The following is a 19,963-nucleotide window of genomic DNA, read 5'->3' as shown; positions in this document are numbered from 1 at the left end:
TTCAAGAAACTACAATTAACTTGGAAGCATCTCAGGCTTATCCCGCTCCTGCTGTTATCTGAGCTGGAAGTTAGAAGGAAAAACCAGCGATGATTTGCTGTGTCTCTTGAAAAAAGTGTCAGAGCAGTCAGAAAAGACTTCAGTCACCTGAAGATGAAGAGTGTCAAGGATCGGTAAGACCAGAGAATCCAACCCTCTGAGGAACGCAGCAGGGGGTTGGGACTTCTCGTCCTCCTGGTCGCTATGAGCCAGTTCTCCATCTGAGAGGTTGGGCTCTGTGGACTAGGAGCAGCAGGAGCAAGAGGCATACTTATGTGATGAAGATCCAGCCAGCTGACTCTCCTTCGGGGGGGACCAGAGAGGTTACAGGAGCTGGGTGGTCGGTGCAGTAAGCACATAGGAAACCCCGGAGACAATCCCACAATGGCAGATGTCAGAAGGAGACCCCCTGCATGTTGTAGGAGTCATGAGCATTTTCTGGCATCAGAATAAATGGACTGTAGTGACAGCATAGCACCAACACATCCTAACCTTGAGGACAGCAAAAAAACTCTCCTGGGCTCGGCCTGCTTGGGGGGGGGGGGTTTATAGCCAGAGGAAGAGCAGCTACTTCTATTTCAGTATTGTGGTGTCCTGCCTCCTAGTGGTAGTGTACAGACTATACCCCACTGTTCCTGTGTTCCCCAAGCAGAACATGGAGAAATGTGGAACAGTCTATAAAAAAAAAGTCTGGAGTGTGGGGACAAAGGGTCCCACTGTAAGAGATTTTTCAACCCTGTTTCTCTGCCAAAGCTATAATCATTTCCCAGCACTCATGTATGTGCCTCTATAGTTACGGCGCTGGGGCATATACACCAAAGGGTGAAGAGGCCAAATGCTCAGACTTATAGAGCTTAGACCTATACAAATGTATTGGAAATAATTTTGGAAGAATCATGTAGAAAATGGTCTTTTCATCCTTTAATATGTATGCCCATGTGACACAGTAGAAGGGGCAATTTTATTTTCTGACTGACCTGTAAAGGGGTAGCTCTACTTCAGAGAATGTATTGTTTACAAACAGAGTACATAGCGCCTGATATAGAATATTTGCTCAACATGGAGCTACAGAACCCTAAGTATGCTTAATCATTTTCAAGTCCAGGCGTTGCATATATACAGTTAATAGCACTGACATATTAACCACAACTTTCTACCCATTTGTTGATGAACCAGCACTTGCCAGAAAGAGACTACAGAGGAGATTAATTGGATATTACTCAGACATTACACTGTAATAGTCCTTTGCCCAGTCTCTTGTTTAAGCAACACTTCAGCACCGCCATGTGGAGAGAAGAGGAGACTAACCAGCTTCCTATTTATTATTATTATTAGTATTATTTCTGCAGCTGAGAATGTCAGTGTTTCATCTGTCAAGGGTTTGGTTTTGCTTGTACTGATCACTTCAGTTCTTCAGAAAAGGAAGTTTAAATATCTAAACTATCAATCAAATATTACCTGCCCCGCCTCTATGCCCGTGGAGGGGCAGTCAATTACTTTCACTTTCCATTCAGCACTTCCTAGATGTCACTGCATTCCTCACATTTCCCCTTCCCTCCTCAGGCTCTATAATTGTGTAGGGCACTGCACATGGACATTGGGTCCCCCATTCTGTTGCATACACGAGATTTTGGGGTGAAACATAATTTTCCTTAATAACCGTGTCCACAAAATGGCAGCTGCCTGCTTGCTATCATTGTATAATTCCAAGACAGAAGGAAACAAAATGTAAATAATAAATACAGTGTAAGTTTATTTTGCTCAACTAACATGATAGAAAAGAATTTGAAATTATTTCTTAGGGTGACAGGTCCCCTTTAATGCAATGACTCCTATGGTATACTGGTAGTCCTGACCATAGATTACATCAGCCTGCCATTTAGGTTTATTGCCAGCGATATGCTGAGCATCACCAGGAAGAAAAACGGAAGTAACACAAGAATTCCTTTGCCCACTTATGCTATTCATATAACCCACCCCTAATCCACTACTGTGGTTTATCCTAATTATTTGGCATACAAGGGGAAAATCCTGAAGGTTGTGTATACATTACAAACCGTAGCTCTGTACTCACCGCTGTTCCCACAGTCTGCGCAGGATATAAGCTCTTCTGGTTTCTTCTCTCTGTTTGACTCTTTCGTTCCCAGACAAAAACTGCATATTGGAATGGGTTCGGCTACCGGCTGTGGGGCAGAAAAAAGATGTCCTTAGAGAGGTAAGATGGGCATATGGATCATCCAACAGCAAACAATGCGCTCGGAAACGCACTGCAAGGCTTAAAGGATAAGTAAACCTTAAAAATAAGTGAAAGTAAAATTGATGAGGGCACTATTCTAAGCTTTTTTGCAATTAACATTCATTATTTATTTTTTTTAATTCTAAGATATTAAAGGTTTCATATACTGTTAATATGAATGAATTTTGTTACATCGCCGCCTGCTGCTCATTCATATTAACAGTAAATGAATCCTTTAAGATCTTGGAATTAAAAATAAATAAATAATGAATGTACATAGCAAAAGTGCTTAGAATAGCAACCCCATCAAATTTACATTCACTTATTTTTAAGGATTACTTATCCTTTAATGAGTATAGTGCTTTTTAAAAAGACAATTTTGCACCATGAAATCAAAAACAAGTTGCCCTCTATATGTGGTACAGGTTGAAGCATAATACATAATGAATTTCATGGACTCCACTGTGACCTCGTTGTAAAGTACAGGTAGTGGGTACCTTATACTTATAAAACGTATCTTGTGACATGGCAATAAGCAACACTTACAACCAATGACACTGCTATACACTGTTTATAAGGATACATTTCCTGATTATTCATGTCTCTCATATAGTAATAAAACAGGACACAAAAAGAGCCCAAGCAATGCATTTTAATGTCACTTACAGGTCCTGCAATAGCACCACCGTACATAACATTACGGATAGCTTACTTCTTCGGAGATATGTAACTTTAGGATAAACCATGTGGAGATCAGCTAAGGAACCTACAATCATCTCCAACATCATGATCATTTGGGCATAAACAACTAATAAATCTCATCCAAGCACTCTGTCAAGCAATTGTAGAAGCATATAGAAGACATACAATTATTCTTTTAGCAGGGCAACAGCCGTTATTGTCCGGGCTCTGGCCTGATTATTAAAGATCAAGTGAAGGCCACAAACTCCCTTTTACAGGTATGGGAACTGAGGCTTTCCGGATAATGGATCTTTCCATAATTTGGATCTTCATACCTTAAGTCTACTAGAAAATCACAAACACATTAAATAAACCCAATAGGCTGAGTTTGCTTCCAATAAGGGTTAATTTAATCTTAGTTTGGATCATGTACAAGCTACTGTTTAATTATAACAGAGAAAAAGGAAATAATTTTCAACATTTTTAATCATTTCATTATAATGGAAGACGGCCATTCCATAATTCGGAGTGTTGTGGATAATGGGTTTCTGGATATCGTATTACAAGGGACTCAAATTCAGAGCAGGGAAAATGCCCAACAGAGGCTCCAATGTCCCAGCCCTTCTTAGAACAGGTAGTACCAAATCCAGCTTCCTTCCTAGAATACACTGGCACGTCCTCCTACAGGAAGACCCATCCACTCGCTGGCACGACTCCCAGGAACAGGGCACATAGCAGAAGGGCAAGGGAGGCTAAGGAGAGAAGGATACACATTCAGACTTCATTGCTCTCTATACAGACAAACAGAATGGCTACTGGGACCTCTAGCAGCAGTGAAATGGTTAAAGCTTGGCTGGGGCTCCCCATTCCCCCTCCCATTGCCATGGTTAAGTATCACTGTTCACAGCAGATGTCGTCCATCTGCAGAGAGAGGATCCGGGAACCTGAGCCAGGGCGTCAGCAACATGAGCCACTTGTTTATCATGTGCCAGAAAGCAGGGCTATAGACACCATACACACATACTGTAGCCACAGGGAAATTGCCAACTGCTAGCCCTTCTGGCTTGCCAGAGTTTTTGGCGAGTGCCACAAGCCATGAGAGGTCATTCTGGGTACTGCATTCCTAAAAACAGGACCAAGTATTTTAAAGACAGTACAGAATAAAATGAATTGTTCAGTGTAAATATAAAAACTGGGTAAATAGATAGGCTGTGCAAAATAAAAAATGTTTCCAATATAGTTAAGTTAGCCCAAAATGTAATGTATAAAGGCTGGAGTGACTGGATGTCTAACATAATAGCCAGAACACTACTTCCTGCTTTGCAGCTCTCTTGGTTTTCACTGATTGGTTACCAGGTTAGTAACCAATCAGTAACCTGGGGGGGGGGGCACATGGGTCATAACGGTTTGCTTTTGAATCTGAGCTGTATGCTAAGGATCAATTGCAAACTCACTGAACAGTTATGTCCCATGTGGCACCCCTTAAAGTCACTGGGGGTCATTTATAAAGTTCGCGCAGCACATATTTATTTGCAAATGGTTGTATTGCCCATGTTTTTTTCCTGAACGCTAATATATTGCACTGCTCTGCCCATCTTTACGGTTTTTGCAAATTCATATTGTGAATAAATTTTGGAAAATGGTGCGCAAATCAGAAGGGAGTTTGCGCGAGCGCACCCAATGTGCGAGGTTGTTGTGCGTGAAAATAGCGTTGACCGTAAATTAAATTCGCAAAAACTGTTTTGCAAATATTTTCTCCGCCACCAAAGTTATGGCGTAATACAGTGCATGCGCATAAATTTGCGAATTATTTACATATTTAAAAAGCTCTTATAGACATTCACATTGTGAAAAAAGTTTGCAATTCTGTTTGCACCACACTTACTCAGCTTAATAAATATAACCATGCACAGGGCAAATATATTCACTTTGCAAACCAATCTGCCTTGCGTGAAGTTGAAGACCCCCACTGACTTGACAAGAGTTAGAGAGCTGAAAAGCAGTGTTCTGACTATTATGTTAGACATCCAGTCATTGCAGCTTTTATAAATTACATTTTTGGCTAACTATATTAGAAACATGTTTTATTTTGCACAGCCTATTTACCCAGTCCTCTTACTGCTTACTGCCACTTAGGTTTGGGAGACAGTGTCCTGATGCCCACGAGAGGGCAGTGCCTCGTAACGAAGTAGAATACAGTAAGAATATTTATACCAGCCCTTGGCCTCAAAGCAATAACCACATTGTGTTGCTATCGGCATGCAATGATGTTCCAGGTGGGTTCAGGATCCAGCCTCATTTATAAAGTCCAGAACTGCTAAACCCTGGTTCCCCCAGGGCGAATGAGACCGTTCAGTGAAAGGAGTTGGCTCTGGCATGTAGCATCTATAGCATAAATCCCCAACCAGTGGCGCACAAGCAACATGTTGCTCCCCAACCCCTTGGATGTTGCTCCCAGTGGCCTCAAAGCAGGTGCTTAATTTTGAATTACTGTCTTAGAGGCAAGTTCTAGTTCAGGGGTGTCCAAAAGATAGATCGGGATCTACCAGTAGACCTTTAGCTGGTGATCAGTAGATCTCAAGACACTGTCAACAAACAGCTTGTCTAAATCACCCTCAGGTTTCATTCTTTTCAGATATTTATTACATTAAGAAATAGATGTTTAAATATAGCAAAATACATTTTCTTATAAATCAATAAGTAATAGTTTCCATGGGACAGAATACTAAATGCTTTTAAGGATGTAGATCTTAATGGGACAACATCACTAAAAGTAGACCTTCCCATTAGTAAAGTATGGGTACTCCTGTTCTAGTTGCATAAATAAAAAAGGTTTACAACCAAATAATAGAACCTCCTGTAGGCTGCCAGTGCACATAAGGATAGCAAATAGCCATTATTTGGCACCCCCAAGAACATTGTTCATGCTTGCATTGCTCCCAAACTCCTTTTACATTTGAATATTGCTCAGGGGTTCAAAAAAAAAAAAAAAAAAAAAAAAAAAAAAAAAAAAAAGGTTGAGGAGTCCAGGTCTATAGAGTACTCCAATCAAGCGCAAGGCGACAAACTTGTACTATTGTGCTTGCCAACCAACCAGAACAGCAGGAGGTGCCCCTTGATATACGCAATTATGATAAAAGCTGAAATGAAAATATATAATGGATGTAAATTGCAAAATTGCTCAGAAAAGCAACTTTACTTTGAGGAACATTCAACATGTATATGTATTGCACCCTGTACAGGCTCTATGTATCTACTGTAATGCAGGCAAGAAATTCTGTGTTATGGATTGATTTTTCCCAGCCCAACAGCCATATAGACAAATATATACTGGGGTTGTACTAGAGGCAGTATAATCTGCAGAAAGAAGGTACAAGCCTCTTATAAAAGAGGCTAGTTTGGTGTGCATATCTCCATATAATACACAAAAGCCATGAATATCCTGTAAATTATATCCTTATAAACGGTGAGTTCTGATGTCATCAGTTATAAACGGTGAGTTCTGATGTCATTTCTGTCACATGACTCACTTAAATTTGTGTATTATAATAAATAAAGTACCCCCAGTTGCAAAATATAAGGATATTAGAAGTTAGTAAATGAGAAAGCAGAATAGGGACCGCACAAGCTCACCGTTTTTCCTCCGGTTCAGGTGCTCAGTCTCACAGTGTCCCCACTGTGAATACAGCAAAAATTCAAGAAAGCAGACGGCACTTCTGAAACTGGGGTTTATTGGAGTACCTGCTGGTAACACCTGACGCGTTTCGGGAGTTATCCCTTAATCACCTATGATTAAGGGATAACTCCCGAAACGCGTCAGGTGTTACCAGCAGGTACTCCAATAAACCCCAGTTTCAGAAGTGCCGTCTGCTTTCTTGAATTTTTGCGATATTAGAAGTTACCTCGGAGTTCCATGACCTGTATAAAAACACTCGGCCTTCGGCCTCGTGTTTTTATATGGTCATAAAACTCCTCGGTAACTTATAATATCCCTATATTTTACAAGAGGGGGTACTTTATTCACTATATATCTTCCAATGGTGCTCCATATACAAGAACATCACTACCCAGAGCCATGACAAGATGATGCCCTTGCATGAAGCTTAAAGGGATACTGTCATGGGAAAACAGTTATTTTTTCTTCAAAATGCATCAGTTAATAGTGCTGCACTCTCTCTGAACGCAGATGACCAGGCAAAATAACCTAGCATGGCTGCCTACAAACCAATATAACAACTAAAAAAAAAAAAAATACACTTATTATTTCAGGAATTAAAGGGGTGGTTCACAAACTAGTTTTTTTTTTTCAGATAGATCACCAGAAATAATTTTTCCCAATTACTTTCTATTTACTGTGTGTCACGGTTTTTCTTATATTGAAGTGGAAAGTGTCATTTTTCACCTTCTAAAGCAGCTCGGGGGGGTCGCTGACCCTGTAAACTGTTCTAAATTGATTTAGTCAATAGATTTCTTATTTTTGTCCTGCTGAGAAGAATCTCTGGGTTTCATTACAGGCGGCTGTTAGAATTGATACAATAGTTGCCAATACGCTAGAGACTAAATGTTGCAAAATTGTAACCGTTTAGTCTGCGCCTGAATTACTGAGCTGCCAGACAAACAACAGAGACGAACATTCAACTTTAGATTTTAAAAATTAAATAATGCCCACAGGAGTCATCATCTTAACCAATTATTTACTACTACTCTGCCATAATTATAAGTCTCTACTGCTCTACCTTGCCGTCTTCGGATTATCTAACCGTGAGTAGCTTTCGCTATCTGCAATTTGGGGAATGCTTACCCAATTCTCTCTTTTGCAATCACTTGGCATAACCTTAGATCATTATTGTTATCTCTGCCTTTTATTATTGGAATCTGTACTTGACACTGACTGTTTACATTATTTTTCTTTTCTGTTTGTTACAATTCTGTTACGAACTATTTTACATGTTTTTTGAAAACAAATAAAAACATTTGTGAAAAAAAAAAAAAATTAAATAATGGAAAATAATTGAAAAAAAGTATTTCTGGGGAACAATCTGAAAACAACTGAACTGAAAAAAGTGTTTGGAATGTGAACAACCCCTTTACATTTTTCATGTTAGAGTGAATTATTTGCAGTGTAAACAGTGTCATTTAAAAATAAAAACTGCACTGTAAAATCATGACAGATTCCCTTTAAGGACAAAGCTTTCCAAGGGCATTGTATGCAGCTACCTTCTGGCCTTAGCAGCTACAGTCTCTCCGTGTGGCCTGATCAGACAGGAGGGTGGAACTGGAAGGGTTTCTCACGCTCTCTCCCTCTGACCTCCTATAAACACACCAGGCACGGAGGATTTACAGAGAAGCCAGCAGAAACCAGGTACGGATTAGAAACGGGGCACAGGGGAGGGAGTGAAACATTCTGAAGGTCCAGCTGGTAGCACCCGCCTGTTATCTGTTGGGGACTCTTTCAATTTAAACTACAAGTTGCTGCTACATATACTTCTCATGCTTTGCTTAGGAACAGCTTTTTTGCCTTGGTAACGTATTAATCTCCAAGGGCAATGCTCTGTGTTTCTCAATAGCCTTGCATGGGAAGCCAAGAGCAGTCAACTCTTCAGTTTGTGAGAGGAGGCTCCATTGCATTGGGTCGCTTGTTATTCCTCTCCAGTAATTGCATAGTAATGGCCTTCAGAGCCAACTTCCTATTGCCCATTGAGTCGGTTTACCTGCTATATAACAGCAGCCACCTAATCTGTTCTCTACACCAACCCTGCCATTCTTGCCAGTAGTTCCCAGCACTCAATGATCCACATAACCCTTACTATTATTAAAAAAAAAAAAAAAGTACTATTACCTTCCTATCACTCTTAAAAATTTTGCAGAAAGTTCAGAAATACATTCACAGATGCCAGTTCAAGTGTGCAAAAACCAATTAAAATGTTACTTTGGCCTGTCAACTGCAATTACAGCCAACGGTTAGGTTCATATGAGATACCGCTCGTGTGTGTCGGGACCCCAAATGAGAACAGTTTGCCCCTTCATCAGTTTGCATCATTCTTCGGATAGCTATTTTAAACTACATCTCCTATTCACATTCATAGCTAGAAACTATATAAAAGTAAAGATTCAAGGGAAACACCATCCATGGTAAATACAATTTGGCTTCTATGGGTAAGGCCACACTGGGCGTTTTGGGGAGATTTGGTCGCCTTGCGACTAATCGCCTCATCTTTGCGGTGACCAATCTCCCCAAATGCCTTCCCTCACTCTGCGCCGGCTAAAATGAAAAAATGCCGGCGGCAGTTCGTTTTCCGAAGTTGCACCGGTGTTTTTTCATTTTAGCCGGCGCAGAGTGAGGGAAGGCTTAGGGGAAATTGGTGCCGCAAAGACGAGACGATTAGTCGCCAGGCGACCAAATATTCCCAAAACACCCAATGTGGCGTTACCTTAAGGGCCACCCCCTGCCTTCCATTAGATATCACGATGAGGAACTGGTCTGCGATTGTAAGCCCTTGTACTTCTGTAACAATATTAAGCAAGACACACTGGATACTGTCTGGGCTATTTCTACACTGGCAGGAGGAAAATATTACACTGTAGGTAAATATTACAAAGCGTTATTAATGGAAGATTCTATTTAATGATATTTATAACAGGCACTTGTTACATCATGGATTATGTTATGATTCCACGAAAACTCTGAGCATTGTGGTTCCTCCCCATCTGTTTCCAAAAGGGAAAATAATTTCTGTGTCACACCAAAAGCAGAGAGAGGATTCTGTATAGCGGTGTGCTGCTTCCTCTGTATACCAGCCCTTAGAATGGTGGGCTCCGTGTCTTTCCATGCAGTGGGCTGATCCAACGCTATCCCATTTGAGGACCAGGATTTAATAAATGTAATTCAGAGAATGGTACAGGTATGGAATCCATTATCTGGAAACCCCTTACCCAGAAACTCCGAATTACAGAAACGCAGTCTCCAATAGACTACATTTTACCCAAATAATCAGAATTTATAAAAAGGATTTCCTTTTTCTCTGTAATAAAACAGTAACTTGTACTTGATTCAAACCAAGATTCTTATTGGAAGCAAAACCGGCCTATTGGGTTTATTTATTGTTTACATGATTTTCTAGTAGACAAGGTATGAAGATCCAAATTATGGAAAGATCCGTTATCGGGAAAGCCCCATGTCCCGAGCATTCTGGATAACAAGTCCCATACCTGTAATTGGTCATCGGCATGCCAATGTTGACTATCCTCTGCATGGAGCATGACCAGTTCTTCTTGCCAAAGGACTCCTCAACATGAGGCAAATGGCAACCATTACCTGCCTTTCTGCAAATAGCATTATTTTTTTGGGGGGGGGGGGGCAAGTCTAAACATGGACAATTTTCCTAAAGGTGTAAAGGTGACCATAGACGTTAAGATCGATCTCTCCCCAACGGCCAATTTTAATGCGATCTGACGAATCCATCAAATTATTGTGAGGCTAGCGGACATCGAACAATTGTGCATTTAACATTTATTGTCTGACATCAGACAGAAGATCGGTCTAGTTAGAAAATGTTTATCATTCACAGTGAAATGTATCCATTGTCTATAATTGTTTGCAGGACCAAGCATGCAGCTATTAGTTAAGAAAATCGTACATTTAAACGATCGTTTCAGGAGAAGCTTGATCTTAGTTTGGATCAAATAGAAGCTACTGTTTTATGATTACAGAGAAAAAGGGAATCATTTTAAAAAAAATATTTGATTATAATGGAGTCTATGGGAGACGGCCTTTCCGTAATTCAGAACTTTCTGGATAACGGATCTCATACCTGTATATGGTATAGCTTGCAACTGGACAATCACTGTAATGCAAACCATCAAGCCAATAACCATTTGGGCACAAAGCTAAATAGAACGGTTTTGCACCAGAGCTGCAGTGTTCCCAAATATGTACAGTCAACACATAAAGGGGAAAATAAAAATGAGCAAAGCTCGGATAACGGCTCAGACCAAGGTGGATGCCTCTGTAACAGACACAAAGAGCCTAATACAATACATAAAACCTATTGAGAACCAAATTGCTCAATAGAAAAAAGGCGTCTAATTGCTCCTGTCCTGCTGAGACACTCAAACAATCATACAGCAAGAAAAGCAGTAGCCTGGCACACACAAAGATTGCCCTGTCTAGTTCACCGTCCTTGGGAACGCCAAACAGTACACACAGCTATGCTGAACTTTAACTCCCAAATACTCTGCTAGTCAACAGCATCATTCAAAATGCCCTACATAAAGGGGCAGATTTATTAAGGGTCGAATTGTAATTAGATTATTCGCCACCTAAAACCTGCCGCATTCATGTAGAAGTCAATGGCAGAGGTCCAGTGACATATTTTAAGATGTTCATAGCCTTCCTGACATTCCAGTTTTTTTTTCCCCGGTGAATAAACTTGTTTCAAGTTTAGTCTAATTCGATTTGAGTTTCCGGCCGGTAATATTCAAGTTTTAGGCCCTCTAGTTTTTTTCTTGAATTAGATACAATTCAAGTTTGAATTAAAAAAAAATCTGCCCCAAAGTGTGTTCATGAAAGACACCCTGAACAAATATCTTCAGAAGCAACTATTTACAAGCAAAAGAAAGGAGTCAGTTTTTCCTATGGTGCAACCCCCAGTGGACTAGGAATTTGGAGTAGCAGCAATTTGCTCTATGGCTCAATAAGATGCAGGCGATTGAAAAGCTGTTACTGGGAGCACGAGAGACACCAACCCAGGATCAGCACCTGAATGAACGCTGACCAGCAAACTCAGTGACAAGCAGGCAGTCACTTAAAGGAGAAGGAAAGCTACTGAAGCAGTTTAGTGCCAATAGATTAGCTATAGTAGTACAAGCTATAACAGTATATTTATTCTGCAGAATTACTATACCAGAGTAACAGCTCTACAAGCTCTCGGTTTGTTTAGGATAGCAGCTACCATATTAGTTTGGTGTGATATCACTTCCTGGCCAAGTCTCTCCCTGCTTGCTCATAGCTCTGGGCTCAGATTACAACAGGGAGGGCGAAATGGAGAGGAGCAAACTGAGCATGCCCAAGCCCTGAAGGTTTATGTTGAAAACGGGAAATCGGATATCTACACAATAGAAGGAAAGAAAGATTTCTTTGGACAGAGGACTCCGAGAAGCATTTCTTTGAGGGTTTATAAAGAGCTTTCTGATAAAGCTTACTTAATAGTAGCCTTTCCTTCTTTAAAGGGATGGGCCACCTTCCAAACATTTATTCAATCATTTTCAAATAGTGACAGTCTAACATAGTGGGAGCTGCCAACGAGGAAAAGGGATGTGGCTGGCACATACTATAAGTGGTTAATTACTGTTACCCAGGGACACAAGTGTCTCAGCAGAGTCATTTGCATGGGCACTGAAGGATTAAATTAACCATCTGGCAAAGTCTCAATGCACCAATGCCACTTCGGTTGCATGGGCACATTTGCAACAATCGGCAGTTTAGACGTGATTCTGGCGCGAACCCTCCCATTTATGGATGAAGCCATCTGACAGTATAAAAGGAGAATAAGGCTATGTCCATGGGAGGACTGGAGCAGCTGTTTAGCACATGAAGACTCGTTCCTAAATAACAGGTTTGAAAGGCACACAAGTGCAGAGTTATCAAATATGCAGGGTTTGTGCGAGTACCTTGCAGGGCTGCCAAACTGGGAAGAGCACCTAGCAGGACTCACATTTCAGCTCCTTAAATAACCAATGGCACAGGAGTGCTTTAATCAGGAACAGCTGGTGCAAAACTATAAAAAGATTTTCATACGCTGAAAAACCAGGCGAGTAGCAAATTCTCCATTGCTTATTGTTGTGAATCTGAGGATATCGGAGGATAGAATGTACAGGTATGGGACCTGTTATCCTGAATGCTCAGGACCAGGACCTGGGGTTTTTCTGGATAAAGGATATTTCTGTAATTTGGACCTTCATACCTTTAGTCGAGAAAATCGTTTAAACATTTAAAAAAAAACAATAGGTTGGTTTTGCTTCCTATAAGGATGAATTATATCTTAGTTTGGATCAAGTACAAGCTACTGTTTTATTATTAAAGAGAAAAATGGGAGTCTATGGGAGGCTGCCATCCCTCGGGGCTTTCTGGATAACGGATCCCATACCTGTACTGGAGGATGGGCTAGAACCTCCAGACCCACAGGTGTAAGTCCTAAAGATAGAGTCGTGCGACCGTTCAGCCAAAATTCACCAGCAATACTGTATCTAAACACAGAACTCTCTCATCTTAAACCTAACTCCTCTAGATTGTAATCACTCATGTGAAGAGAGACATGAACTAGACGTGCTTTACATTTCCACCATAAAGATCTGAAAAATATAAGGGGGGGGGGTCTTCAAAAATAAAAATACTAAATGCTAATTTCTGAAGAACAATTCAAACTAGATGCAAGGACAAATAAACAGATGGAATATATACAGACGGAATAAAGGTCCCCTTTCAAGCCCTTTGTAAGAGCAATTAGGATGAAAGGTACTCCAATTTGTTGCTGAAATAGCCACTTACTAGATGCTGTTAGTCTCGCTTTACTGCAGTAGAAGAAATAAAATAAATATGTTATGACATGGAAGAGTATCATCAGTCACTCCTCTCGGATTCAGTGTAAAGCCATAATCAAAAGATTAGAATACCACCCCAAGGCCTAAATGCAACTGCTTTACACATATATGTTTATAAGGAGAGCACAATAGACATTAAGGGGCAGATTTATCAAGGGTCGAATTTAAAATTTGAATTTTTTTTTATAGTTAAAACTGTCAAATTCAACTTGAGTTTTTTTCGATTTTGGAGATGGATCATGCTCTGGCCCTTTAAAAACTCGAATTAGAGTATTCGCCACCTAAAACCTGCCGAATTGCTGTTTATGTCAACGGGAGACGACCAGGGATCGATTTGGAGTTGTTTGCAGACTTCCTGGCATTTGAGGGTTTTTTGGAGAAATTCAGTTTTGGAATTGAGTTTTTAAAATTCGAATCGAGTTTTAAGGTCAATCCTATTCACCCAAGTTTAAAAAATTTGATTTATAGAATAAAAATGGATCAGCCCACTGCATGGAAAGACACAGAGCCCATCATTCTAAGGGCTGGTATACCTTTTGGGTGGCTAAGTAAGGCTGCTTCAAGGCCAGTCATTTTTCATCTAAACACTACCACAGAGGAAGCAGCACACCGCTATACAGAATCCTCTCTCTTTTGGTGCGACACTGAAATTATATTCCCTTTTGGAAACAGACAGGGAGGAACCACAATGCTCAGCGTTTTCGTGCAGTCATAACATAATCCATGAAAAACTGACATGAATTTGAAATTTGACCCTTGAGAAATGTGCCTCTAAGAATTATCAAATCAACAGCCACTGTGGCAGCTCCTACTTGGTCAATGAAATACATTTCTCAAAAAAATTACACCTTCAAAGAAAAACATTGACAAAAAAAATAAGAGCTCTGGCCACCTGATTTGTTTTCTTATACCCTGCTGCTTTGTTCATTTGTTTTGTTGTATGTGCAATGCTTCTGAATACATAGTTGCTACAACGACAAAGTTTGAAGTTTGGTGGAAAATACACACACACAAAATCACAACATGCCTTCCAAATTACTTCAATATTTATATTCAGGATCAAAAACAGATGGTAAAATCTTGACATCAACACACTATGAAACACTGTGACATACATGGGCTTGACAATCTCCCATTTAACAATACCATGACATATTAGTGCTTGACAATCCATGCCTTCCCAAGAACTTGTATCATTTGCAGCCAGCTAGAATAGCAAACATAATGCAATGTTGGCACTGAAAAGTACCAGAAGCTGGCAAAGCACAGACCAATCTTTAGCCAATCAGTATGTTGGGGTGCGAATACAAAATAGTCACCCAAGTAAATGGCTAGATTGATTGAACCAAATATGACTGACAGACAACTAATCAATTCAGTCCAGAGTACGACCTCCATACGTTTTTCTATATTTGAGTGACCAACGTAAGTCACTGGTCATTCAGTTTTAAGAGCTCGTCTGTTCATCTGGCCATCAACAGACTGTTGCTATTGAATGAAAAAAAAAATATTTTACAATAGAGGGTAATGCTCTGTATTTCTTACAAACTCCAGTGCATTGCTTTTAAGGACACAAAGGCCAGAATGAGTCATTTTATAGACACCAGTAAACACAACGTAAAACAGGTCTCACGCAAACACAAGTCATGTGGGATCTGTTTATGCACCACTTTCTACCAGAAACTTAAAGGGGAACTATAGCGAAAATTTTATATAAGCTTCATCATTGAAATAAGAAACTTTGTAAATACCACAATTAAATATTCTGCACAGTTTCTGGAATAATCAAGTTTATCTTCATAATCCCTCTCTCAGCATCTGTTTCTCTTCATTCGATCTTCATGCAGAAGTTGGGTGTCAGATATTGACAGTTATATCCAATATATCTTTTAAGGGAGATTCCTTTCCTATCATATGAATTAGAGCTCACTCATATAACTGATTCCAGTACAAAAAAATCTAACAAAACTACTGCCTTTTGCACAAATCCTGCATGTACAGAGACATGATATCTGGTGATTTTAATAGCGTGAGCTCTAATAGGCAAAAGGAGCCCCCTATATTATATATTGGATGCAACTGTCAATGACGAACTGACAGCCAACTCCTGTATGAAGAAAGCATGAAGAGAAACATCTGAGAGAGGAATAGTGAAGACTTAATTGGATTATTTCAGAAATGGTACAGAATGTTTAATTGATTGTATTTAGAAAAAGTTTCTTATTTCAGTATGTTGAAGCTTATATTAAATTTTCATTTTCGTGATAGTTGCCCTTAAAATTTAAATGCTACCATACACATACAGACAAGGTATGCTCTCCAGCTAATCAGCCCATGGCCAAACGGACAGAGAACATACAAGGGCTCATACAAAGTATGGTTGCCTTTCTATTTTTCCATTTGTGCAAAGCACCTGCACCTCCTCTTCACATCTTTATTTGCAGATGCACCATGGATTGGCCAACATTGTGGGTCTGCAGACAACATTTTAAACCTGACTGATCCCACAGAAATCCACGAGGTACACAGATATTGGCCAGGATCAGCCGACCATACATGTACCAATAATTGAACGATATTATTGGTATGTGTATGGCCAGCTTTAGGAAGAACCATCAAATAGCATATACATAGTGGCTGCTCAGTCTGATTGTATTGACGTTAAAGGAACCATAACACCAAAAATTCAAGTGTTTAAAAGGAATGAAAATATGATGTAGTTTTGCCCTGCACTGGTAAAACTGCTGTGTTTGCTTCAGAAACACTACTATAGTTTATATAAACAAGCTGCTGTGTAGCCATGGAGACAGCATTTGTAGTACAATATACACAGTAGATAACAGATAAGTTCTGAAAAATCACATTGTATACTACAGAGCTTATCTGTTATCTGCTGTACATCCTGTGCCGTTTTGCCTTTTTCAGCTTTGAACAGCAGCTGGTTTATATAAACTATCGTAGAGTTTCTGAAGGAAACACACCAGTTTTACCAGTACAGGGAAGCACTACATTATATTGTCATTCTTAAAAGACTAAATTTCTTGGTGTTACTGTTCCTTTAAAAGGTGCAAAATGCATCCATTGACAGATCCTTAAAGGAACAGTTACATCAAAAAAGTAATAAAAATATAATGCAGTGTTGCCCTGCACTAGTGCAACCGATGTGTTTGCTACAGAAACACTACTATTGTTTATATAAAGAAGCTGCTGTGTAGCAATGGGGGCAGCTATTCAAAGGAGAAAAGGCCCAGTTTACACAGCAGATATGCTCTGTGGAACATAATGGTGTTCTGTTATCTACTATTTAACCTGTGCTATATAGCCTTTTTTCCATTTCCGCCATTGCTACACAGCAGCTTGTTTATATGAACTATAGTAGTTTTTTTGAAGCAAACAGATCAGTTTTACAAGTGCAGGCCAATAGTACATGATATTTTCACTTTAAAACCCAAATTTTTTGGTGTTACGTTGGATTTTGCTCTGCAGCATAATAGAATCCTCCTGAAGTGTATAGCAGAGACCCGACTGAGTGACATTACAACACAAATGTAAAAAGGTTGAGGGAATTCACTCACATTTATAGTACAAAAAATGTTCCATATCTTGACAGTATGTGAAGACTGGACCATTTCACCTGTGCAGAGAAGTTTTACTTTATAGAGTTGACTTACCTTGTCCTTCTCATGGGGTAACAGGCAAACGGGTGGCAGGGAGGCCAGTGAATCCCACCCCTGTTTTCCTTCGGACAACTTGATATTGAGCTTATAGAGGGATCCTTCTTTAAGAATCCTCCCATGGGCCAGTGCCCGTTTCACTGCAAGCCGTAGCTGCTGGTGGAAAGCTGATGATGTGCCAGTATTCCCCCCAAAGGATGCATTCACATCACGCTGATTTCTCAAGAAACGCTCGATACTTTTCAGTGGGGAGCCACCTGGTTCTTCCAGGCTCTCAATTGCCCGCTTGAGAAGCCGGTGCCAATCTAAACCCTCTGGCCGCCCTTGAGTCTTTGTGGCCTTTGGCAGAGCCAATCGACCTGGATTATCAGGGTCCTTGTAAGAGTTTTGCCCCTTGTTTGTGACCTTGAGAACAGTCCCATCTTTAACGCTCAGTTCCAACTGCTCCAATACAGTGTGGCGGTCAAGGCCATGAGAAGTTGACACGGCATTGCAGAGCCGCTCCTCTGACGGACGCTGCTTCTGTTTCTTCACCTTCCTGATGGCCTCCAGGATCCATTGCGTGTACAAGGGGTTTGCCAGTTTTACCATTGTGACTGTATATCCATAGAGGTTTAGCCCTGGTCCTGGAGGGAGGAAAGGAGGCTGGCACTGCCCAGAGGCTTACTCAACATAGCATACGACAGGCCCCTCTATCCTCTGCCTCTCCAAACACCAAATTCGTGGACAGGTTGAAAGAATGGTAGAAATGTGCAGCTGGATGTTGCCAATGGTTTCCCGAGACAGGTGACAAATACTGCAAGGGTACGCTCACACCTGGAATAAAACAAAAAAAATGTTAAGTGAATAAAGACTGGTGTCATACATTAAATGATCCTACTTGGCACAATATTTAGAATGAGTCCTTCCAAACTTTATAGCAATTAACTTTCAGCTGAGTAAGAAACGTTAAAATCTTACATATACCAAGTTATCAACGACAGGCATGAGACAACACACATACCCCAGTGATTCACTAGTGTCAATAAAAGTGACAGTGGCACTGCATGTATTAACCAATATGTTTTTTATTAAGACAATTTACTATAGCATGACAGTAATTCTGCATATAACGATACTCAGCAACATCATACCGTGCAGCAGATTTACTGAAAGCATAAGGATGTAACTAACACCATATATACACACAGCTTAAAAATACAATGACAGTTTTTCTTATGAAGAGAAAATATACTCTGCATCACTATGAGCAGTCAAGTCATTATCGTCGTATATTCATACTCAGACACATTACACAGAGCAGCCTTTTCTGTATACATGTATGAAGACACTCAGCGTCATTATACAGAGCAGCCTGGTTATTATCAGTGTATAGAGGTACTCAGCATCATTATACAGAGCACCTACGTCATTACCCCCATATATAGCTACTCAGCATCATTCTACAATGTAGCCTATTTATTACCAGTACATATTTATATTTGATATCACTGTATAGCACAACCTGATCATTATAAATCTATCAAGACACTCAGTACCAGTATACACCGCATTCTAGTGCTTTTCAGTGTGTAAAGATACTTAGTATCATTGTAGAGATCAGCCTGGACATTATCAATGTGCAGACATATTCAGTATTATGATATAAGTCAGCTTGAACATTGCCAGTGCATAGAGATACTCAGCTCCATCCAACAGTACCATGGTAACACAGACAGCATTGTGTTACCATGAGATAACTATCATTACTATCATTACTGAGGCAAGCACAGTGAAATAATGTGATTACATCCCATGTTTGGTGTCATGGCCCTACGGCGGCCTTGTCTGGGCAAAGAAATACGCGAGTCCCCGGCTCGCTCAGACGACGTAGGCCGCAGGCCAAGGCCTGCCGAGAGGTGTGGGAGCGGTCAGATGCTGCACTCAACGACTAAAAAGCTACCCGCAGGCCTGCGAGGAGACAGCGAGTAAAGGCAAAAAAGAGGAAGAGGTGAAAAAAGAGACCATCTCTTACCGGGAGCCCCAGCAGGCAGCAGCGGCGGAGCGCGGAGACACCCCGAGCTGATGCGGCGGCCATCTTGAAAAGTGAAACCCGGGGAGGGGGGCCGAAGCAGGGAAGAGCGCGGGGGGCGGAGAGAGCGATGCGCAGAACAGCTAGGCAGGCGGCGTAAAAAGAGAATGGAACAGCACAAACTACAGCGGGAGGGGGAGAATAGAATAGGCTGGTGAGTGGGCGTAGATGTTATGTTCGTATCACGTGGTGGACATAATAGGGGCGTTGCTTTGGTTCATGGCACACGACTTTGGATACGGGAGGGGCGTGGTTGTAGACAGAGTAGGTCATATACAAGGCGGGTTATGGAGTAGCTGCGGAGACCGAGGGTTGATTGGCTGAATTGCGTCAACTAGAGGCGGAGCTCCGCGGTTGTTGTTGGAGGGATGAAGCAAATTTCAGAGGGAGGGATGGCGATGTGTGGATCGGCTCGTTTTGGCGCTGTGGAGGGAAGCCAGCAAAAAAGAGGAGCAGTGATGGAATAGGCGCCTATGGTGGCGGGGATGCGCACGTGACAGAAAAGGGCAGGGGAAGCCATTTTCGCCATGAGTGTTGTGGGCAAAACAAAGCGTTTGCACTCAGTTAACCCTTTCCATGCCCTTCAATGTTCTAGTTCCCGGAGAGCCGTGGCTCTTCGGTTGGAGGCTCTCTCACTGTGCGCGCTTTACGACCATATTTGTA

At 40.9% G+C, this 19,963-nt stretch overlaps 1 protein-coding gene across 4 annotated transcripts in view; it reads right to left on the bottom strand.

Annotated features, from left to right (window-relative positions):
* kat6a.S (K(lysine) acetyltransferase 6A S homeolog) overlaps positions 1 to 19,432 on the bottom strand; it is a 44,092-nt gene extending 24,660 nt beyond the window's left edge. The window contains exons 1-4 of one of the 4 annotated variants that reach the window (XM_041588085.1): positions 19,244 to 19,432; positions 17,227 to 18,045; positions 3,598 to 3,708; positions 2,114 to 2,222 (exon numbers count right to left, since the gene is read on the bottom strand). In XM_041588085.1, coding sequence (XP_041444019.1) covers positions 2,114 to 2,222; positions 3,598 to 3,708; positions 17,227 to 17,820 — 814 coding nt within the window. In that variant the 5' untranslated portion in view covers positions 17,821 to 18,045; positions 19,244 to 19,432. The remainder of the gene's footprint in view (positions 1 to 2,113; positions 2,223 to 3,597; positions 3,709 to 17,226; positions 18,046 to 19,243) is intronic. The other 3 variants (XM_018255026.2, XM_041588084.1, XM_018255028.2) reach the window with 3 other exon arrangements.
* Between the last annotated feature and the right edge of the window lie 531 nt (positions 19,433 to 19,963).

This window comes from Xenopus laevis, chromosome 3S (genome assembly GCF_017654675.1).
Source record: "Xenopus laevis strain J_2021 chromosome 3S, Xenopus_laevis_v10.1, whole genome shotgun sequence".
Lineage (NCBI taxonomy): Eukaryota > Metazoa > Chordata > Amphibia > Anura > Pipidae > Xenopus > Xenopus laevis.
Note: the sequence above shows the minus strand (reverse complement) of the source record. Positions and strands in the feature narration are given on the sequence as shown.